Raw genomic sequence first — 24,168 nt, 5'->3', positions numbered from 1 at the left:
TTCCTTCTTAACACGAGGACATATATGAAAAATATATGAACGTGGTTTCTATTCCTTTTGGATGTGCTGCCCTGAGTTACAATTCTTAGAAAGTTGAATGGGGTTTTTGCAAAACATCCAGAGTTCGCGGGGTCGTGACACGCGTCTCTTTTGCGCGTGGGATGCGGGGAGTAGAGCGCAGAGCAGTGGACTTTAACCATTTCGATTTGTTTAATATCCATGCATCGACTCATAATTAGAGGCTGATTCTTCGAACCGTACAAGATTCGGCTATTCTGCAGTAGACCTGGGCAAATGTCGGGTCGGGTTGGATTCGGGTCGGGTCAAGGCCGGGTCACGGGTCGCATAGGACGGCCCGCGCCCGACCCGTACCTATCACCGGGTCGGGTCGGGTTGGCCCGTGCACCCTGCGCGGGCGTGTCGGGTCGGGTTTTTTTCGGGTTGGGTCGGGTTTTTCGGCATTTGGGTCGGGTTTTGGGTCAAAAATCACGGCCCGTGCCCGGCCCGTTGATTGTTGCGGGTCAAAAAATACGGCCCGCGCCCACCCGCCACGTAGCTCGGGTCGGGTCGGGTCGGGTTTTTTTCGGGCGGGTTGGGTCGGGTTGTTCGGGTCGGGTGACCCATGCCCAGGTCTATTCTGCAGTGAGGAAGAGTCGACTCATGAACTGCTAGGTCATTCCATGATCGGCGGCGGAGCCAGGATCTAGAGCTAGGGGACCCTCCTTTCCTTCTTCCTCCTCCCTCCTCTCATTCATTCTTCTTCCTCTTTAAAATTTTCTCCTTCCTTTTTCTTCCTCCACAAAATTTGTGGGGGAGGGCTTGGGGGGCTTTCATGGAAGCCAAGGTGGTAGGGGGGCTTGAGCACCCCCTGGCTCCGCCACTGTCCATGATTCGCTGTTTTTTTTTTCATCACTGGAGACGGCCTTAGGCAACGGAGAAGTCACACACGCAACATTTCTTATCTTTGTCCATTCACCTTGCTGCAACAGAAATGTGACCCCAGAAAGCATTTTCGTTCACTCTTGCAGTTTGTGTCTTTCTTTACTACCTACTGTCCATGAATTTCTTACGAATGGGTGGGCTTGATATTATCCAGCAGACTAGCACACTGTTACTCTTTCCCTGCAGCGCGGTTTGTTAGGATTGTGCCCCAATCTCAATATCTTTTCATAAATTGCAACCATTCATATGCATCATTGATTTCTCTATAGTCATTGAAGAAATACCACAAATCCCGCTATTATTGAACCCCACAGCAACGCGCAGGCATTTGGAATTCGTAAAATCACAGATAGAGAATATTTGCACAGTGACCTACAGTTTCATCTGCTTCAGCGAGAAAAACAGCTAGTGATTCAATTCTCCACCATATGTACTCATTCATATATCCCTGAGATCATAACATCCGTGCAGGAAACCACCATCTACGCCCAGCACAGGCTTGCCGGTTCTGAGTTCTCACTAGTCACTCCCCACAACCTTAAGCCTACCAAGTTTAAGAAACCAAATCTTTACAGTTCTTCGCGAGATGCTTTCCGATCACTACCCCGTACCAACTATGACCTTAAGATCTACCACTTTTGCCTCTTCTACAAGTACTTTTGTCAGTTACTACCAAAATTTCAAGGCGTGACTGAGTTGAAGCTGTACATCAATTCATCTTCCAGCAATATTCTTCAAGCTGAATGAGATGGTAAAAAAAAATGCTTGTTTCAATTGGTTATCTACAGTCTTGTTGAGTTGTTTCAGAATCCCTTTGGAGCAGATGACGTTACAGTACTGTAGTCTTCAGGGGAAGAAGAGAGCACTTCCTTGATGCTGCTAACAAGATCCTTAGTTTCCTGGCCATGCGAGATAGGGTTCCTTGGGTAGGTCTGTGGAAATGTTCACAAGTCCAGTGTATCAATAAAAAATATGTGAGAAAGTGCCCTCATATTAGGAGCACAAAGGCTACATATTTTTACAATTACTTAAGACATAAAAGGAGGCAGACAAATTTCTCATTACCTCTGAAGACCACAGGTTATCATCTTTGCTACGGGGAATGATGTGGACATGAGTCTGCAACAAAATCTCTATTGAAAAACTTGGTATAGACAGATTCTCAATGTTGAATAGCTAGTAGCTAATAGTAACAATAATTTCTTAAAAGTCAGATAGTTAAAAATTCTGTAGCAAGCATGTCATATTACTCACGTGAAAAATAACCTGGCCTGCCTTCTCTCCATCGTTGATTAGCACATTGAATGCATCTGCATAACAAAGATACTAGGGTCTATTATCAGGGGACAGTGTGAATACTAGCTAATTGTCCCAATAATTTACAGGCTATAAAACAAGAGGCCAATAAAGTTGTGATTTACCTACCACATTGAGTAGCCTTCATTATTGCAGTACCCAGGAGTGGCAGTTTAGAGCAGATAGCTGCTAGTACCTGAATTTAAACAACAAAGGATTAATCTACATAACTCCCCAACAATGCAATTGCATTGAAGTAAATAAGCAGCATACAATCTTATGAATTATAAAATAAAACATGTACTATGAAAAATATAGTGAAGCGTAAGATAAATTTAAATATGTAGCTGTGATAACTGATAAACAAGAGTCGTAGAGCCACAACACACACATTATTATGTATAATTTATTTTCTACATAGTTTCTGGATATAGAAATGCATAACAGTTATGCCAAAAGTAAAAAAAAGGATCAAACTCCAAAAATTGGAGCAATGCGGTGATAATCGACCATGAAGAGTACAATGCCTATCGAAGCCATTCAGGTTATTACTGAAGAGTGACGATTGCCCTAACAAAGAATTTAGAATTTTCTTCTTAATATAATGATACACAACTCCACATAAAGTATACAATGGAATACAAATAGCAATTAGGATGTTCCACCCAAGAAGTAACTTATCCAGTCAACCGCATAACAAAGAAGCTATTCTATGTTTCTGTGATAAACACTTACTGTTGGTGGTGTTGTTTGCAGTGATGGATAATGGCTTTTTGGAATGATCAGGGAATGCCTACAGTGGAAATACAAAATAAATGATCATTAATTAAGAGAATGCATTATGATGTGATGATATTTAGTTACAAATGGCATTACGGCGATGCAGTAGGAGCAGAAGATAAGACTAGTAACAGTAATTGAAGGATCAATTAAGAAAGTGTTAAGCAGGCAACTTAAATGTGCTACCCAGCATTGCCACATCAGCACCAGACAACTATTTGGCATGCCCTTAAACTCTTATAAAAGGGGGAAATAAACAACGTTAGCTAATACAAAAAAATGTTTATGATGTAAACCACTACTAAAACAGATTCATTTCTGCAGTCAAGATTGATGTAATGCCAATTCCAACTCTAGAGATATGCTTTCTCCATGCAAGTTAGTTCAAAAAGACATCATGGTTCCTTAAATACACTACAATAATGTTACAACATTTTGCAGTACAACGGAAACTGGACGATAAAAAAGCCACCAAAAGACATGTCACCAAAAGAAGAATTGATGTCTGCAAGCATTGAAATGCTCATTACCCAGATAATGAGATAAGAAGTTTAGATATTAAAAAAAAACTGCTACAGAGCTACCCATTTTAAAAAGGGTGCCACTGGTAGATGAGAACATATCTCAGCTGATCAATACTACAGTGCCGTATGAGGTCACAGGCAATCATAGGACCACAGCACTCCAACTTATAGCCTCACCAAAGAAGTAGTTTTACAGGACTAACAATTGCACAGATTTCAAATCCATATATATCATCTGGTGCATGAATTGAAGGTCAAACAGAGGGATGAAAAATGCTATTTACATTTTCTTTTTAAAAAAACAAATAATGACTGTCGTGGGATTTCTAGGGTACCCACAGCCGGGTGGCGGAGCGCACCCGCCTATTCCCAGAGAGGGAGTACTCGGGGAGGTACTAGGCGATTGGGCTGATCTAGTTCTGAGGCGTGCACACAAGAACACACGATCTAAAGTGGTTCGGGCCGCCGGAGCGTAATACCCTACGTCCACTGGGAGAAGTTTTGATCTCTGTTGTGTATGAATCTATCCTCTGCCGGGCCTTAGCTCTCACCCAGCTTGAGTCTTCCTTCTAGCGGGCGCCCCCTTTTATAGACCAAGGGGGCGGATACATAGGACGTTGGGGCCCTGACAGGTGGGCCCAACGTGACTGCGCAGCATACTACGCAGAGTATTCAGATGGGTACAGTGGTTACGGATCTTTCCTCCGATACGCTCTGCTAGCGCTACAGTGGTCTTCTCTTGTCCCGTCATCAAGGTGTCCGTTGGGGGAGCGTAGCTTGCGGCGTAGCCTGTGGAGGCTATTATGTAGGCGTCATAATGGGTGAAGCCGAGCCGTCGTATCCATCTGTTATGGCAGACTTGGCAGGCGCGGCGTGGGCGGCGCCTGCGGCTCCACTATCTTGGTAACACGCGATCAATAGTGCTTCCTGATCAAAGAATCGCCTTGGCTTCCACCGCATCAATGCGGGTGTCCACCTACCACAATAAATGCAGTGGTGGGTGAGGCTTAGTATGGAGACCAAGCGGCCTTGAAAAGTCGTGCTTGTAGACACGTGTCGCTCCGGACCACCCCGAGGCAGGACGTCGACTTCTTCCCTTAGCGAGTGGTCCGGTTACCATACAAGGGGTCCGGGACCCTATGAGGGGTCCGGGACTTCCGCGGGGGTCCGAACCCCTCGGGAGGTCCGGAGCCCCGGCTGTTTGGGCTGCCCGCCTCTTCCGGGACACGCGTCGTTCCCGGACCTTTCCCAGCCGTGAGGCAGGTCCGGAACCGTCGCCGAGAGATCAGGACTCCGGACCACAGGGGTCCGGCTGTTTGGACGTAGTCAAGGATAACTACAAGGCTCTTGCCTAGATACAGCAAGAAGGGGTATCCCAGTCCTGGGGTACCGACAATGACAAACACAAAAAAGAAGAAGAGATGTCTAGATCCAATAAGGTGGCATACCCAGTTTTCATTGTTTCGCATTTTTACAGCTGAAAGTACAGAAAAGATTTATTTATGAATGGCATCTATGATCTATCCAAAGACTGAATATCAAACATTCAGTCCAGACATATAGAAGTTACATTTCCTTTTGTGCTTGGCATTAATTATGTCATTCACTCATTCTAGTGTAGAAACTTTAATATCTGATGACCTATTGAATGCATAAGAATCTCCGGCAACCAAACAATACTTGGACCTAATCATGTGAACCAAGTGTAACATCTTCAATATCTCATAATACCATGAGTATCCACATCCAAATGCAGCTTGACAGATGAACATGCCCGGATGGTTAAACTGAAACTGAATTACTGAACTGTGGAAAACCAAAAATCTCTAAACAAGGATCACGCACTACCATACTATCTAGAGCCAATTGCACAAACAAAAAGACCAAACTACCATTGGTACTGGGGAATTATCTCCTCTTAACCTTGAATGCACACAATACAACAACAACAACATAGCCTTTTTTCCCAAGCAAGTTGGGGTAGGCTAGAGATGAAATCCGAAAGAAATAAGTTCAAGGTTCAGGCACATTGATAGCTAGTCTCCAAGCGCTCCTATCCAAAGCTATCTCTTTAGAGATATTCCAATCCTTAAGGTCTCTCTTAACCGACTCATCCCACGTCAGTTTAGGTCTACCTCTACCCCTCTTTACATTATCGATCCGCTCAAGGACCCCATTACGCACCGGCGCCTCAGGAGGCCTTCGTTGGACATGTCCAAACCATCTCAGCCGATGCTAGGTAAGTTTCTCCTCAATTGGTGCCACCCCGACCCTATCCCGAATAACTTCGTTCCGGACTCTATCCCTCCTTGTGTGCCCGCAAAACCACCGCAACATCCGCATCTCTGCTACACTCAGTTGCTGGACATGTCGCCTTTTTTAGGCCAACATTCAGCACCGTATAACATCGCCGGACGAGTTGCTGGACATGCCTTGAATGCACACAATATGCCATAATTTTAAAAATGTTTGCCAATTCACATTAATCAAGCACGCAAACAAAGTAATAGAAAATTTGGTGCACACAAATAACAAAAGCTCCACGTGCTGCACTCGACTCAAGTAAAATCGAATGACCTGAGGAGAAATTCACATTTCACACATGCTTATATCGTGTCAACTCGTGGGCGATCAGTGTGCACCACCACTTCAAGTAACTCAACCAAATTAATTAAGCACAATAATGAGAAAATCGAAGTAATGGTGTAGAGCTGACAAGCGAGAAGCGCGTTAAACCCTTACCCAGTTGTTAGTGGTTTAGCATCCAGGATGCACACGCACTCATCATCCTCGTAGAGCTGCAAAAATGCAGCACGCAACAAACCGAATTCGTCAATACTCAATAGGCAGGCAAGGCAACCCGTTCATCAACACCCACCCGACGCACGCACCCACCACGAGAGCAAATTCAAAGCCGCTACTCCACGATCTGGGCTGGGAAAACCAGGGCAGGCAGAGAGCGCCTCGCGTGGCGACGCGATTGCAAGCAGAGCGGGCTGAGCGAGTCGGGAAGGAAAACAAACCTTGAAGGCCGGTGCGGCGCCCGCGACGATGTCGCAGAACACGCAGTATCCGCCTCCGGAGGACCCGCTTCCTCCGGTGGCGCAGGGGGAAGCAGAGAGCCCCGCCTCGGCCTCGGCCTCCGCGGCGGCCGCGGTCCCGTGACGCTCGGCGCTGGCGAGGCGGATGGTGGCGCGCGGGCCCTCGCGGGTCGGGCGGAGGTGGGAAAGGAGCACGGCGAGGCGCCGCTCCGGCGCGGGCGCAGACGAGCCCGGTGGCGGCGGCATCTGGGTGAGGCGAGGAGGCGGCGGTGGCTGCCGGGCGGGCGCGGGCGGGGGCTTTGGAGTTCGGGCGCGGTGGCGTTGGGAGGGAGAGGAAGAGGACAAATCAAAAGGAGTGGGGAGAGAAGAGATGGGAGAGAGGGTGGTGGTCGCTTGCTTGTGTGGTCGCTGCGTTTTATCCTGGAGTTTACCTGACCGACATGTGGGGCAACGTCAACTGGGGACCCACAAATTAGATGTTCTGGGCGGCGGGGGCGGGCCCCCGTGACAATGTGCGTGCTGGCGAGAGGCGACTGTGCGGTGCACTACTGACGTATGGGTCCAGCCTTCGTATCGGGCCCACCTGTCGGTGCTCGTCAGCCGCGCGCGAAGACGACGTGGTTTTCGGCCGGATTTCGTTACACAGACAAGTGGGACCAAGAGTTGTGGATTCCGGTGGTAAGTGGGTTAAAAAGAGGAGAAGAGGCGGATGTGAAGCGAGCTGACAGGTGTGGTCCATGTTTGGCCTATTGGGCTCTAGTAAACAACAGGTGATCTTGAGTCAACTGAAGTCACTGTTGATTTGGATTGCTTTTAAGTGTGCCTTCATTTACACCCTTAGCAAGACCTTTTCTTGTATTTTCTTTTGATAAATCTGTTTGACATGACTGAAAGTTAAAAAAATAACAGCAGAGTAAGACTAGTTTCAATGGAGTTTCAACAAAGTTTCATGAACATTTAATTTTGCTGATGTGGCAGGATATTTATGAGGATAGAGAAAGAAGAGCTTCATAGGATGTGAGAGGAATTTCATCCCGATAAAGTTCATCTGGCTTGGTTACCTAGTTTTTACTCTAGATAATTGTACAATGAAATTATGCATTGAGACTGGTCTAACACATATATGAAGTTATATAATGGTTCACTAGCTCCTTCCCCCAATTTTTCTCTGGCTAACATAAATTCTACAATTTTCATTCCATTTTAGATTATTGGGCATAAGATGGGAGCTGGTACTGCAGCAACCTTAACATATTTACATGCTAAGTGAGGACAATGCGGTATCATTATCATCATGTATTGCCTTTGGACCAGGTAATGCATTGAAGTGAAAACTAAAATTTGGCTACTGAGCACATCAACATCAAGAAAAAATAATAATAATGGCATGTTAGTCTAGTAAGAGTAGTAGTCTTCGCTGCTGTGGATTGTTGGCAACACTTCGTAGTGTAGTGTAGTTCTTTTGCTCAGAGCTCATATTCCCATTTTCTGGTTTCTGGTTGCTAGATGTGCCATACAAATACCTGTGTTGAGATGTATAAATACATGACCGTCCAGCTCACCAGCTGCTTGCATGACCCGGGACAATGACATCTGAAATCGCTGCGATCGTTGCCGATCCCCTCTCTGCCTCACCGGCTGTACCCTCCTGAAGAATCATGCACATGGTTGTGTTGCAATAATCTGAAGAGCCGAACACTAGCAACAGCAGCACCGCCTGGATGAAAAGTTTGGGTTTTGGTATTGTAGCACATTTCGTTGTTACTTGACAAATAATGTCCAGTTATGTAGTAATTAGGTTTAAAAGATTCATCTCGTGCTAATCAGTTAGACTGTGCAATTAGTTGTTTTTTCAACTCTATTTATTACTCCATACATGTATCGAAAGATTTGATGTGACGGATATTGTATGAAATTTTTTTGGAAAAGAGCCGAGATAGTTTAACCTATGAAATGATGCAGACTTGTTTGAATGCTTGGGCAACATTTTGGAAATGATTCAGTACAAAAGAGATTGTCCCAAAGAGATTCCTGAACTTGTAGAATGACGGCAAATTAGTCATTTGAAATGATGCCCCCGTTTGCAACCTGTATGATCATGCTACATTAGGGCTCTTGACAGTTGACACAGCTGACCTGCTACGAAATCGCCTGCTAGATGCAAATCAGGCGTCTATCTGTAGATTCGCCGTTCGCGGGGGTGCTTTTGTACATATTCTGCGCCGGCGATATGGAGATCTCGGCGATATGGCAGCCGCCTGGCCGCTGGCGGGATCCGTCGCGCTGCCGCCGGCGTTCTCTGGTAGCCCCGCCATCGTGTTCTTCGCGTTCCGCTCCGTCGCGTTCCGAACGGCTGAACTGAACGAACGGGTCACGGGGGTAAGTGATCGCACGCCCAATCAAATCCCGGCGCGGGGGGGGGGGGGGGGGGGGGGGGGGGGGGGGGGCTTGGCGTTCGAGAGGATGCCGCGGCCCTTCCCCGCCCCAGCGGCGACGGCGCCTCCCCCGCGCCCGGCGTGGAACACGAACCGCAACCTGGTGGTGACCCACCCGCTGCTCTCCCTCCTCGAGCGCTGCGCCTCCTTCCGGCGCCTCCTCCAGCTCCAGGCGCTGCACACCGTCTCCGGCCTCGCCGCGCACCGCTTCCCGGCCTCCCGCCTCCTCGCCTTCTGCGCGCTCTCCGACCCGCCGCGCCCCGCCCACGCCGCCGCCGTCCTCGCCCAGTGCGCCGAGGGCCCCAACGCCTACATGCTCGCCACCATGATGCGCGGCTTCCTCCGCGCCGGCCTCCCTGCCCGCGCGCTCGCCCTCTTCCGCCGCGTGCTCCGCGACCGCCGCCCCGCTGACGCGCGCACTTTCGTCTTCGCCCTCAAAGCAGCAGCAGCCGCCGCCGCCTTGTCCCCCGGTGAAGCTGTCCACTGCGTCGCCCTCAAGCGAGGGTTCCTCAGCCAGAGCGTGCTCGTGGGGAACGCGCTCGTCCATCTGTACGCCAGCAGCATGTCGTTTCGCGACGCGCGGAAGGTGTTCAACGAAATGCCCGACCGAGACGTCGTCTCGTGGACAACGCTGGTGGACGGATACGCGCGCGGTGGGATGCCCGACGAGGCATGGCGGGTGTTCTGCAGGATGGTGGTATCGGAAGGCATGTCGCCTAACGGAGTGACACTGGTCGCCGCAGCCTCGGCAGTTGGGCAGATGGGGCTACTGGGTTTGGGAAGGACGGTGCATCGTTGTGTTGCTGACAGTGGTGTTGTCACGAGCGTTAACTTGGAGAATGCGCTGGTTGATATGTTTGGGAAGCGTGGGTGTTTGGCCTCTGCAAAGGAAGTATTTGAGGGAATGGCGGCCAAGGATGTGTACTCCTGGACGAGCATGATCAGTGCCTATGCCAAGTGTGGTGATTTGGAGAGTGCGGTGCAGCTCTTCGAGGAAATGCCTAGTAGGAACACGGTTTCTTGGAGTTGCATGATTGCAGCTTACTCACAGGCAAATCGACCGGACGAAGCGATGAGGATGTTCAACGACATGATTGCAGCAGGAATGGAGCCGATTGATGCCACTCTTGTGAGTGTTGTGTCGGCATGCGCTCAGTTGGGTTGCTTGGAATTTGGATCTTGGTAGTTGGCTATATGAGACTTACATTGTCACTCATAAGGTTAGGCTTACAGTGAATCTAGGTAATGCGGAGATGTGGGTGCAGCATCAAGATTATTTGACGACATGGAAGAGAGGAATTCAGTAAGTTGGAACTCGGTGATCATGGCCCATGCCTCGCATGGTCAGTCTGAAGAAGCTCTTCATCTCTTTCAGCAGTTGAAAGCAACTAGTATTTTGCCTGATGAGATCACATATATTGGGGTACTTTCTGCTTGCAGCCATAGTGGATCAGTTTCTGAAGGGCAGCGCCATTTCAAAGAAATGAAGGTAGTTTATGGGATTGAACCCAGGGCTGAACATTATGCTTGCATGATTGATCTTTTGGGTAAAGTTGGGCTTGTAGAAGAGGCATTTGAAGTTGCTAGAAGTATGCCAACTGGAGCTGATGTGGCTGGTTGGGGTGCTCTTTTAAACGCATGCAGAATGCATTGTAAAGTTGAGATTGGTGAATATGCTGCAGCTAAGCTTGCTGAGCTAGATCCTTCTGACAGTGGAATCTATGTACTTATGAGCCAAATATATGCAAGTAAAAGCAAATGGGACCAGGTGAGGATGCTGAGGACAGTGATGAGAGATAGAGGTGTAAAGAAGAATCCTGGATGTAGTTCTGTCGAAGTGGATGGAAAGTTTCTTGAGTTTCTGGCAGCAGATGTTTCACATGTCCACTCGGAAGATATATATGCTGCATTGAAGAATATTTACATTCATTTAAAATCAAAAGGTTATATTCCTCCTGCTTGATGTGTCTGCTGAGACTTTGCTCCCCCATTCATTCACCTCGTAATTGGCTTTGACTGTAGAAAGAAAAGGAGAAGGTAGAAGCACACATGATTTTATATATTTGACGCTCAGTTTACTGATGACCATATTTTCTTTGACATTGTACTGTTTTGCACTTGGTTCATGCATTGTGGCCTGAAAGTCAGATGAGTTCATATTGTTAAAGCTTTAAAAGAAGCAGAGTATACGGGTCGAGAAAGCAGAGTAGCCCATATCTGAGGGTCAATCACTGTTACTGTTGCACGAAAATCCCGATTTCAGTCAGATGTGTGGCATGTGGAACAGATTGTGTTGTTTTAATGAACTCAACTCAAATCTGACTGCTCTTTCTCAACAACTAACTGTGTAAGTTCTCTTGTAGCTTTGTTTCATGTTTGTATCTATAGATTATTTAATTAGTATGTTTTTATCATGTATATGCTTCAACTATGTTACGATTTGGCTATAGGTGTGAATCGCATGATGTGGAGCTTTTCTTAGGTGGAGACGTGGAGTGTCTCCTTTTCAGATGTCCTAGTTGCCGCATCAGCAGAATGCCTTCGTCTATATGATTCAGGTTAGATGCATCAGAGTTTTTTCTGTTAAATTAATCTGTGAAGTTATACAAGTGATGATAGTATGGTACCATATGTCCACTTTTTGAAATATATCACAAATATGCCGCAAAATGCATCCACGGGAATTCTGAAGGTTACCACTGGAGTAGAAAAACATAGGGTGTGTTTCTGTTTAGAAGGCATGCCTTGTCGCCTCAAGAAACTACTAGCTATAATGGAGTCATTTGATATCTTCTATACTCCCTGGGACATCAGGAAAGTACGAAATAACCAGTCAATTAGCTCTGATCCTAGTCCAAGATATACTCATCTGATCTGTTTTGTGCCCATCCAATACATGCAACATGGCAAATCTAGAGTCATAGGATCACAAAACATGTGGTCGTAGACATTCGCCTGTTAATGTTCAAGACCGGTTTTTTCCCTTAATCTAAAAAAAGATCACAAAACAACCCAAATAATCCTTTGGTAAATCTAGAAACCAGAGCTGTGTTTTGCTTGTGGCTTAACCGCTCAACTCATCTTACATCACCAGCACATGACTGTCGTGTAGACCGCGGAATTAGACTCACGGTAATGTGCTGACTGACTGATGCTGACCATGTCTATAAGCATGCATCAGCATCATGCCTTCATCTTCTCTGAGACTGACTGTCGTGTAGACCGCAGAATTAGACTCCCAGTACTGTGCTGACTGATGATTGATGCTGACCATGTCTCCAAGCATGCATCGGCATCATGCCTTCGTCTTCTCTGAGACTTTGACCATCAGATGCATGAACAATTGTGTAATGCTATTGCGGATTGCGGTTAGTTAGTTATGGTAGGGTAAGGCCTTGTTTAGTTCGTTTTACCTGTAAACGCAAAATTTTTTGTGTGGGAATCTTGCCAATTTGAAGTACTAAATGAAGTCTATTTACAAAACTTTTTGCACAGATGGGTTGTAAATCGCGAGACGAATCTAATGATGCTAATTAATCCATGATTAAGCAACAATTAGCGGATGGTTACTGTAGCATCAATGTTGCAAATTATGAATTAAGTAGGCTCATTAGATTCGTCTCGCGATTTACAGCCCAACCATGCAAAAAGTTTTGTAAATAGACTTCATTTAGTATTTCAAATTAGCAAGATTCTTTTTCACTTTAATGCGTTTACGGGGTGGGAACTAAACAGGGCCTAAGTTCATTCCATCAACAAATGCATAACTAAAAAGATGTTCGCTCTGTGTGCTATAATACCTAGTGTACTATAAGATTGTACTACCACTTGAAGGCCTATCCAAATTCATCATAGATAGATGGGCAACTGAGAAACCACCACCTAACTTTCGTGGCGACCGGCAGCCTAATATGGCATAAACGCCAACCTAATTGAATGCCACCTTTGCGGTGATTCATACATATCCATCGGGCACACCGTGGCGCCACATGCCACTGTTTGTCATAGTATTTCGACAGTCCATGGGTGCAATTACATGTCACTGTGGTCAGTTCAACTCGAACATGCTCACTGTTGTCAGTATTTGTCTTCTGTTGTGTAAGGGACCACAAATCTAGTGAAAATGATGCAGGTTAGGACAAGATCAAGTGTGCAATCTTTTCAGAAATTCTTGAAAACTTGTAAGGTATATATACTAGGCAAATAAAGGCACGGCCGGTCTACATCCATGCAAAACTCTAGGTACAAAATTACAGGAACAAACTCAATTCAGAAGAAGATTAAAAAAAAACCCTGGTCGCATTGCACACATTGCCATGCATTTCCAGTGTCATCAGCAGGCATCCAGCTGTAGAAGATCAGCATGGGGAGTTGTTTCTTTCTGCACTTCCTGCTGGCTGCTGGCGGTTGTAGTGAGTGGTGCTCAGCACTCAGCAGTACTAGCTAGCTTTTTTTTTGCAGCTTGCACTTGCATCCATGGCCATGATCCTAGGAGCCCTCATCCCTTCCTATGACCACCATGTTGGCACTCCCTCATACACACAACACCCTCTTGCTTGTAAGTGGAAGAAGAAGATGAAAGGAAGAAGAATGACTCAGAAAGAGCACACGAAGTGGATCTGCTTAATCTGTGAGCTGCAACTGCTCTCTTTTTATAGACACAAGTAGACAAGGTGAGCATTTACAAGGTAAGGCGCTATAGTGTTATGCAGCCTCTACCACTACTAGCTACTGCTGCTACTACTAGTCACTACTACTACCATGCTGCCAACTGCAGCTGCTACTATACACAATAGTACAATAGTGTTTGCCGCCCAACATTGAAGAGGCAGTCTTGACTGAGCAGGAGCAAGAGCTCCTACCAGCGTAGAACCTAGACAAGCTAGAACATGGGTAATTATCTAACAATTCTTCCCCTAATTGCACTGCTCTTGCTTGATCTCCTCAACTCCAATCTTGGTCCTCAACTCTGTAAGTCGAACGCGCCTAAGTGGCTTGGTGAGGATGTGCCCGAGCTGTCGATCTGTCTCGACATACTCGAGCTTGATCTGTCCACCGTCGACGCAATCACGGATGAAGTGATACTTGGTGTCGATGTGCTTGCTCCGGTTGTGGTGGACGGGGTTCTTTGCTAAGGCGATGGCGGACAGGTTGTCCACCATCAGGACAGGTGCCCGAGCTTCTTCTCCAGTGAGCTCTGCCAGCAGCCGCCCCAGCCAAACTCCCTGGCAACATGCCGCCGCCGCCGCCATGTACTCTGCCTCGCAAGTGCTCAGCGCGACGACTTTCTGTTTCATCGATTGCCAGGAGATCGGGCACGCTCCAAGGAAGAAGAGCACACCAGTCGTGCTCCTTCGTCCATCAACGTCACCCGCCATGTCGCTATCGCTGAACCCAATCAGCTCCAGCTCTCCTCTGCTCCTCCTTAGGTAGACGAGCCCGTAGTCGCGCGTCTCTGCCACATAGCGGAGCAGATGATTGACCGCTGCGAGGTGATCCTCCCGCGGCTCCGCCATGAACCGGCTCACGTACCCCACAGCGAACCCAATGTCCGGCCGCGTGTGCGTGAGGTAACGCAGTGCGCCGACGATTCTCCGGTAGCTCGTGGCATCCACCAAGAGAGCAGTGCTGTCCTTTGACAGCTTGATCTTTTCCTCCATGGGCGTTTGGCACGCCCTGCACTCGCCCATCCCACTCCGCTCCAGCAGCTTCCCAGCGTAGGAGCTCTGACGGAGCGTGATGGCGTCCCTCCCCTGATCCACCTCAATGCCGAGGTAGTAGGTGAGCAGGCCGAGGTCTGACATGTGGAACATCGACTTCATCTTCTCCTTGAACGCATCGATGTCCCGCTGCTCTGCGCCGGTGACGATGAGATCGTCGACGTACACGCCGATGATCACCAGTCCTCCTCTCGACCGTCGCGTGTAGAGGGCGTGCTCGGTGGCGCACTTGCTGTAGCCGAGCGACGCGAGGCTGGCGTCGAGCTTGATGTTCCACGCGCGTGGCGCCTGACGCAGCCCGTACAGGGCCTTGCGCAGGCGGAGCACCCTGTGCTCCTCGCCGGCGATGAGGAATCCCGGCGGCTGCTGCACGTACACCTCCTCGGCGAGCTCTCCGTTGAGGAACGCGGACTTCACGTCCAAGTGGTGGACCTTCCAGCTCCTCCCGGCCGCCAGCGCCAGCAGCAGGCACACGGACTCCATACGCGCCACCGGCGTAAAGACTTCCTCGAAGTCGATGCCCTCACGCTGCACGAATCCCTTGGCAACAAGCAGCGCCTTGTGCCGCACCACTTCGCCGCGCTCGTTCCGCTTCACCTTGAACACCCACTTGAGCCCAATCGGCCGGCAACCGGCCGGCGGATCCACCAGCTCCCAGGTGCGATTCTCCTCCACCGCCGCCATCTCTTCCAGCATCGCCGCCCGCCAGCATGCCTCCTGCTCACTGCAGCGAGGCTTGGCGGTTCCTCTGCGCTGCCCAGATGCAGCTCGAGGTCGTCCAGCTCGCGGGCCGCCTGCCCTGGCGGACTCGTGCCGACGAGGTCGTCCACCATGCGGAATCGAAGGGGCTCGCCGGAGTAATCGGTGTTGATGTTCGAGGAGGCGCTCGGCGGAGGCGTGACGAAGCGAATCGACGAAGCGGTGCTTGTTGCGGCGGAGATCGGAGTCCCCTGCCCCGCGGTCGAGGTTGTCCCCTGCGCCTCGCTCGAGGGTGCCCCTTGCGCATTTCTCGAGGGTGCCCCCTGCGCCTCGCTCGAGGGTGTCCCTTCCGCTTCGCTCGAGGGTGTCCCTTCCGCCTCGCTCGAGGGTGTCCCTTCCGCCTCGTCTTGAGCCAGCTCCCCCGCACCGGAGTATACCATGTACTCGACGGTGAAGGAGCTGCTCAGGCCGCCTGGCGTCGCTTCCCCATCGCCGGACTCCCAGCCCCAGCATGCTGCCTCGTCGAAGACGACGTCGTGGGACACGACCACCTAGCCGCTGGCCGGGTCGTAGAGCCAGTAAGCCTTGCTCCCGCGCTCGTACCCTAGGAACACCATGGGAGTGCTTCTGTCTTCTAGCTTGGCGAGGTTGGGCTTTGTCTTCTTCACGTGCCCGACGCAGCCGAATGTCCTGAGGAAGGACACATCCGGCTTCCTCCCGTGCCAGGCCTCGAATGGCGTCGTGGCCTCCAAGCTCTTGGTAGGTGCGCGGTTCAGGATGAAAACTGTCGTGCTCACCGCCTCGCCCTAGAACGCCGCCAGCATCTTCTTGGCCTTCAACATGCTCCTGGCCATACCGACCACCGTCTGGTACCTCCTCTTGGCGATGCCGTTCTGCTGCGACGAGTATGGCGTCGTGAGGTGGCGTTCCACGCCATGTCCGGCGTAGTAGAGGCCAAACTCGACCGAGGTGAACTCGCCGCCGCGATCCGTCCGCAGCACGCGCAGCTTCTTCCCCGTCTCCGTCTCCACCTGCGCCTGGAACTCCTTGATGGCCGCCGGCGCCTCATCCTTGCTCGACAGAGGTGCAGCCACATGAAGCGGCTGCAATCATCCACCAGGAGCAGGAAGTAGCGCCGCCTGCCGTGCGTTGCCGGTGTGATTGGCCCGCAGAGGTCGCCATGGACGAGCTCGAGGACGTCCGCGGCGCGGTAGCTCGCCTTCTTGGGGAACGACAGCCTCCTCTGCTTCCCGGCAAGGCAGCTGTCGCAGAGCTCGCCGGCGTGCTCGATCAGCGGCAGCCCGCGCACCATGCCTTGCCGCGCCATCTGCGTGCCAGAGCATCGAAGCTCAGGTGGCCGAAGCGCGCGTGCCAGCGCCATGCCGTGTCGTCGCACCACGCCGCCAGGCACACCGGGCGCGCAATGCGTAGCGCCAGGGTGTAGAGCCGGTTCCTGCTCCGCTCCACCTTGGCAAGCAGCTTCTGCTCTTGGTCCCTGATCCGGAGCACGCCGCCGTTGATTAGCACCTGGCAGCCTCGCTCGTCGAGCTGGCTAATGCTGACGATGTTGCTCCGGAGCTTGGGGATGTAGTACACATCCGTCAGCGCCTTGTGTTCGCCGGCCTTGCACTGGAACACGACCGTGCCGCGCCCCCGGATGTCGACGCCGGAGTTGTCCCCGAACTTTACGGTGCCGACGACTCCGGTGTCGAGCTCGGAGAAGGCCGCGCGGTTCCCGGTCATGTGGTTGCTCGCGCCGGTGTCGAGGTACCACATCTCCTCTGCCTCCTCTGCTCGCCCGAGGTTGACCCACGCGCGCGGCTCGTCGAGCTCGACGTGCCCGCCGCGGTCCTCTGCCTCGGTGTTGATGGCGCAGATTCCTGCGCCATGAGCAGTACAGGCTCTTCCTCATCATCCTGAGCGAGATGCGCCCGCTCCTGGCGCCGCGGCTCTTTGCAGTTGCAGGCCCAGTGCCCGATCTTGCCGCAATTGAGGCAACGATCCTTGTCGGCGACACGGTCGCCGCCGTCCTTGCCGGCGCCCTCCGCCTTCCGTCGTGGCTTGCCGCGCCGCCTGCCGCGCGCGCCGACTCCGCCGCCGCTGCGCGAAACAGAGGTGCCCTCCCCTGCTTCCTCTCGCGCAGGCGCGCCGCCCACTGCTCCTCCGTGAGCAGCAGCTGGCCACCGGCAGTTGTGCGGGCGAAGGACTCCGCGCGATCCTCGACCGCCTTGAGTCGCCCGGTTACGTCCTCGATCGAGAGCGTGCTCATGTTGAGCAGCGTCTCGATCGAGAGCGCGATCTGCGCGAACCGGGGCGGCACGACCCGCAGGTACTTGGCCACCGCTTCCTCCTCGCCGATGTCGACGCCGACCATTGCTAGCTGGCTCACCAGAGAAGTGAGCCGCAGCGCGAAGTCCTCAATGGCTTCGCCATCGCGGAACGCGATAGCCTCGTACTCCCGCCTGAGCTGCTGCGCCTTCGCCTTGCGCACGCGGTCGCCGCCCAGCCGCATCGTTTCCAAGCTCTCCCAAGCCTCCTTGGCGGAGTCCTTGGCGCCGAGCGGGACGATGTACTCAGCCGGCACAGACTTGAGGATGGCCTCCATGGCCGATTGGTCATCTTCTTCGTCGGCGGTGCCCACAGTCACCGCCGCCCACAGACGCCTCGCCTTGAGCATCACCTTCATCAGCACCACCCACTCGGCGTAGTTCGTGCGAGTGAGCATGGGGTACTGCGCGCCGCCGACGTCCCGCACCGTCTTCTTCACGACGTACGTCGTCTCGCCACGACGTCGCCCCGGGGAACGCCCGCGCCCATGCTCACGATCCAGGGAAGCCATGGCCACCAGGCTCGATAACTCAAGCTCTGATACCAGTTGTTGGCACTCTCTCTCACACACAACACCCTCTTACTTGCAGGTGGAAGAAGATGAGAGGAAGGACTCAGGAAGAGCACACGAAGTGGAGCTACTTAATCTGTGAGCTGCAGCTGCTCTCCTTTTATAGACACAAGTAGACAATGTGAGCATTTACAAGATAAGACGCTATAGTGTTATGCAGTCTCTACCACTATTAGCTACTGCTGCTACTATTAGTTAACACTGCTACTATGCTGACAACTGCAGCTGCTACTATATATATAATAGTGTTTGCCGCCCAACATTAAAGAGGCAGTCTTGACTGAACAGAAGTAAGAGTCTCTACAGCATAGAATCTAGACAAGCTAGAACATGGGTAATTATCTAACACACCAGCACTCAGGCACCTGTAGCACCACTCGATCAGGCGCTTATTCACTCCAGCCAGCACCTAACCCCATCTGTTTTGGGCATAGGAGACAGGGGAAAGGGAATAGAACGTACGTTCGCGCGTGCTCATTTGCTCGACCACGGATCTATCCAGTCGGTGCGGCATTCATACCGCGCCCAAATCTACTGCCTCCTCCCAGCAGTTTTACGCTAGCTCTGGAGCGGTGCTGGCAGTCAATGGGGATTGGTGAGGAAGCGCAAGGCGTGCAAAAGGACGACACATTCACTGTCTGATTGCCGCCTCAGTTTCATTGAAGCTTGCTGTTGCAGCAGCGGTGCGTGCAGGCAGCAGCTAACAGTGTGCGTACTGACTGTGCCTGCGAGCAAGACAGCTGAGTGCTTTTTCGCGAGACGAATCTAATGAGCCTAATTAATCGATGATTGGCTACAGTGATGCTACAGTAACCATTCGCTAATCATAGATTAAGATACATCATTAGATTCGTCTCGCAGTTTAGCCCCAGGGTTCTGCAGTTAGTTTTATAATTAATATTTATTTAATACTTCTAAATACTAAAAAGTCCCTGGGACTTTTTTGAAGTCCCTGTTACTAAACACCCCCTTATAACGCCGCCCGCTTGCCCGTGGTCCGTGGATGCGAGCTCCAGCTCAGCTGGAGGTTGCCTTTTTTTATTCAGCAGCCGCAGCACGAAAACGACGGCAGCCAATGGAAAGGAGCGCACCAGCCGAGCAGCGAATGGGAACACAGCGCGCGTCTTCGCCCGCTTCCAGCCGCCGTCTCGCGAAACGCTCGCTACACTCCCTGTTTCTCTCTCCGCCAGGGAGGATTCAGCCGGCTCTTCCCCTGCGGTAATACTTGCTCTGACGCGTGTATCTGAATACATCCGGTCTCTAGCAAGGCCATGTTTGGATGAAGTGTGAAAATATTTTGATGAGAGAGAAATGATGCTTTGACCACTAATTAGAGATATTAAATAAAGTCTAATTACAAAATTACCTCCACAATTATGGTACTGTAGCAGTTGCTCTAGTTAATGAGGCCTTTGACCGCACGATTAGAGGATGATTGAGCGCAGTTACTGTAGCATCACTGTAGTCAATCATGATGAAACTTGGCTCATTAGATTCGTCTCGAAAAGATACACCCATTCCTAAAAAGGTTTTACAAATAAACTTCGTTTAGTACTCCATGCGGACATTCGTTTTTTAGTGCAAATTTGATTTGACACCTAACCAAACATGGCCCAAACGAGCTGCTACCGCATCGATCTGTCGCCATTAATTACTATTATTTGACTGCCTGCTCGATCGGCACATTTACATGGGTTTTTCTTGCAACTGGCATCTCAGCGTTTTATGCTTAACATGATTAGCATGCTGCTTACATTAGCCAATAGTCATGCCCAAGTACTAAGTACACTAACCCATGCACCATGATTGCTACTCTACTAGGGTTTTGCTTTCTACGATCATATGCTGCTGCTGGCGACGTGCGCGGCGCGCCTAGTGGAGAAGGCTCAGGGTCTCCAGCGGCTTGATGGTGGCGTCGAGCCTCCGGTGCGCCGCCGCCGGCCGCGGCGTGACGGGCGCTAGCGGCTGCACGAACTTGCAGTTGGGGCAGGAGGGGGAGGCCTTGCAGAGCATGACGAGGAGGTGGCAGTTAGCGCACGGCACGGCCACCATGTTGTTGCCTCCGGAGCTCATCACGGCGCCGCCGCCGGCGGGCCTCTTGGCCGGCTCGGCGTCCTCGTCGGGAGCAGCGGCGACGACGCCGTCGGGCGTGGAGATGTTGAGGTCCAGGTTGACGCTCTGCTCCCGCGGCCTGACCCAGCTCTTCCTCAGCGTCTTCCTGTTGAGGTAATACATCCGCCCCGACTGCCCGCACAAAAAGAAAGAGAAATTCACAATCGTACGAAGCTAGCATCAAAGAGGCATACATACAAGTATACAATGATTAGGCAATCATGGCAGCACCATTCATTCATGCATGCATCCATCCATCCATTCATTCAATCCATTCATCTTTTTGGACCATGATCTCGATCGCGAGTTTCAGAAAATGGTAGGGGCACGCACGTTGCATGCGCGTCGCCGCCACTGGCCATGTGCGTGCAGTTGTTGCCTAGCTAGTTGCCCTTTTCACGTACACGCCACGTCGGCAGCAGGACACTTCCCCTAGGAAGAGGAATAGGAGTACGGAGTAGTATGTAGCGAGCGCTAGCGCTACCAATTATATTAATTGCCTTTCTATTATTTTTTAGAGAGATCACAGTAGTTTTATTAATTAAGCTAGTAGCTAATGGGAGCCATGGACTGGATACAACCAAAGACCTAGCATGGTATGCGATGCAACTGGTGGCCGCCCTAGAGAGGGATCGGAGATCAATGGAGTTGTTGCGATCACTCACTTGGAGGTCGAGGCACTGCTCCCAGTCGAGGGGCAGCGGGTCGTTGAGCTGCAGCTCCAGGCTCGCTGCAGGCGGGTCCTCCCAGTCCCAGGCGGCTCCGGCGGCGTGGTGCTTCCTCTTCTTCCTGGAGGTGCCGTCGGACTCGGATGACGAGCTCCTGGCGGCCGGAGCGGGGGCGAGCGACAGCTCCGGCGGCTGCAGCTCCATCCTCTTCCTCAGGCTCAGGTGGCTCTCGTTTTCCTGGTGGTGGTGGAGCTTCTTCACCCGGAGGAACTCGGTGGTCATGATCAATCGTGGCTGCTGGCCGATGGAGCGCCACCACACCGCTCGCTCTATTTATACGCGCGCGGCTCCAGGAAGAGGAAGGGGAGGGGAACGAGTGAGCGATCGAGAGAGGCTCAGCTGGTAGCTGCTGCTGCCGCTGCCTGGTGGTTTTGATTGATTGATGGGGTCATGTCATGCTCCGCTGACGGAGCTCATGCAGGGGAGGGCGTGGGCACTAAAGAAGGCGGGAGGCGAGGGTTCTTGAATGGCCTTCATCCAACCCAGCCCGCATTAACGTGAGGGGAGGGGAGGGGAGGGCAGGGCAGGCCGGCCGGGGGCATTGAAGGTGACAAGTAGAGCTAGCTAGAGTGACCTTAAATGACGCAAATCTCTCCACCTCCTCCCGTCCCCCATTTAATAAGGGATCGGAGGAGGGCCTTGCCTTGCCTTGCTCTACTTCTACATGCCCGGACTGCACAGTGCACGTCATAACGCCGCAGCCCAGCCCAGCCCAGGAGAGCAGCCACACAATCTACTAGCCGTGCCAGGGCGGCCTCGCTCGCGTTGCTTGCCTTGTAAGAGAAGCCGCTGCGGTGTAGTAGGCTGCTAGCCGGTAGGATTTGAAGAGGATCGGCAGCAGCAGAGCTGACTGAGCTGGCCTGGCCTGGAGGCAACAGCGGCTGCTGTAACTTGAGGTGATGTTGGTGGTTCGATTGTTGAGAAGTTGGGCCGGGTGGTGTAACTGACCCAGCCGGTTCGGCAGTCATCAGTGCGGGGGGTTGAACCGGACCGGAGTTAAGGGGAAGGAGGGGAGGAGGGTACTCGTATGTAGCTTGCAGATCGACTACTGATGAATAGAGGTCATTAGCACCTTGATCTTGAACGAATTCAGATGAACATACACACTTATTGGAAGGCACATTATATTATCATCTTTTTTTTTGACAGTCACATATTATCATGTGCTTAGAGAACACACACCGGGCACAATAATGGTATCTGCGGCCGCCGTTCAGTCCACACAACACAGATTGCAACAACCCACACTATCTCTGCATAGGCGAGGCCGCTAGGAAACAACAGTGCACGGAATTTAGTGCACGTATGCAGCGGCTAGCTCCCGTCCAATGGGGAACCAGCTGAAACCGGTGGTGCACGTCCAACAGTTGGAGCTAGCTGCAGTGCTTCCAAGGCCATCGACTGCAAATGCAACACAGTGCCTCTACTGCCGCCGCTGCTGATATTGTACATTAAGAGCACCTTTGAGAATTTTTGTATCTATGAATAATTAAAATTTTAATATAGCTATTATATAAAACGAAATAACTGGAAGGTCCCGGGTTCGAGCCCCAGCCTCTGCACATTTGTGTGGGTAAGGCTTGGGACTTAAAGACAACCCTTCCCCAGACCCCGCACAGTGCGGGAAAGCCTACGGCACTGGGTACGCCCTTTTTTTATTATATAAAACGAAATACCTAGTAAAAAAAGATGAAATTCAACGGCTTCTCCAAAATCCAAAAAGGAATAATAGCTAGCGCTTAGCGTGTAGGCAAAGATATCTAGCGGCACCCCTGGATAGAAAACGAGGATAGAAGATGAGGTGGGTAGAGTTTCTGTTGGATAAGAGTTTTTTTGTCTTTCTTTTCTTTTTTAGAAAACTCACCCAAGATACAAAAGCTCTTAGAGATGCTCTAAGGTATGTTTACATACCAAATTTTTTCATCGTTATAGTAAGTTCGAACGTTTGACTATTAATTAGGAGTATTAAATGTGAACAACTGACAAAACTCATTTCACAAATCCAGGTGTAATTGCGAGACGAATCTTTTAAGTATAATGAGACCATGATTATCGTGCTACAGTAAACAACATCTAATAATAAATTAATTAGGCTTAATAGATTCGTCTCGTGAATTTTCGACTATTCGTATAATTATTTTTATAATAAATTATATTTAGTTCTTCTAATCTTCAGGTAAAAATTGCTATAGTGAATTTCGTCCAAATTTTTATAGAATTTAAACACATCCTAATTAACAATCCAACAGCATAGCTGCAGGCGCAGGCCGGCCGGGGCGTAGTAAGTGATGGCGATGCGTGTGATCTTGTACAAGATAGCATAGGAGTAAGATGCAACTGGCCAGCAGCAGCTCTCCATAGATATTCATGGCCGCCCATGGCCATTGAGTGATGGAGGCATGCATGGAAGCCACATACGCACATACATCCTGCTGGAGGAGAGTGACGAACGAAGGAAACCCACAAGGCAAGGCAGACCGTGCCGTCTGCCGTGTCATATTAAAATCGGCCATCCTTGTACCCTCTGACCACCATCATACTTGCATACCTACGCCATTAACTCCGCGCCGTAATCATGAACTGCTTCTTTGTGCTTGTGGGTGCACATTCATGCCTTGTATTTATTCATCCGTTTCCGCCACCCCCAGCAGAGTGAAACAGAGACCTCCATTTCTTCTTCAATCTTGATGAGCAACAAGAAAGCCCCCCCACCCCCCGCAGTAAATAGGGCGAGGAGGGGAATAAATATGGCTTGCTGTGTTGGGCGGCCTGCGGAAGGATGGATTCGGATGTTTATTAGAATGTCAGATTTTTTGTTATTTTTTTCGATTATGGACAAATAAGATATAAAATTTACTGTATAAATTCATAGCATTGTATTTAACATTGATCTTGTAAAGATTCATAAAAACTAAACCTCAAATTTATCATATATATTCTCAAATAATAGATATAAAAATTTGAATACGGATCGGATACAGATTCGAATCTT

The 24,168-nt window shown here is 50.5% G+C and overlaps 2 protein-coding genes and 1 pseudogene across 2 annotated transcripts; 1 reads left to right on the top strand and 2 right to left on the bottom strand.

Annotated features, from left to right (window-relative positions):
- Positions 1-1,327: 1,327 nt before the first annotated feature.
- On the bottom strand, positions 1,328-6,961 carry LOC120696994 (adenylylsulfatase HINT3-like). Its single transcript, XM_039980074.1, has 7 exons — positions 6,566-6,961; positions 6,285-6,340; positions 2,974-3,031; positions 2,368-2,434; positions 2,197-2,252; positions 2,008-2,061; positions 1,328-1,874 (listed from the first exon to the last, which is right to left on the bottom strand). The coding sequence occupies exons 1-7, from the start codon at positions 6,827-6,829 to the stop codon at positions 1,746-1,748; spliced, it is 684 nt and encodes a 227-aa protein (XP_039836008.1). The 5' UTR covers positions 6,830-6,961; the 3' UTR covers positions 1,328-1,745.
- Positions 6,962-9,024: 2,063 nt separating this feature from the next.
- Positions 9,025-23,781, top strand: LOC120696991 (annotated as a pseudogene).
- On the bottom strand, positions 19,960-21,707 carry LOC120696992. The gene is made up of 2 exons (XM_039980073.1): positions 21,114-21,707; positions 19,960-20,580 (listed from the first exon to the last, which is right to left on the bottom strand). The coding sequence occupies exons 1-2, from the start codon at positions 21,396-21,398 to the stop codon at positions 20,209-20,211; spliced, it is 657 nt and encodes a 218-aa protein (XP_039836007.1). The 5' UTR covers positions 21,399-21,707; the 3' UTR covers positions 19,960-20,208.
- Positions 23,782-24,168: the final 387 nt, after the last annotated feature.

Source organism: Panicum virgatum, chromosome 3K (genome assembly GCF_016808335.1).
Source record: "Panicum virgatum strain AP13 chromosome 3K, P.virgatum_v5, whole genome shotgun sequence".
NCBI classification, from domain to species: domain Eukaryota; kingdom Viridiplantae; phylum Streptophyta; class Magnoliopsida; order Poales; family Poaceae; genus Panicum; species Panicum virgatum.
This window is presented reverse-complemented; position numbering and strand designations above follow the sequence as displayed.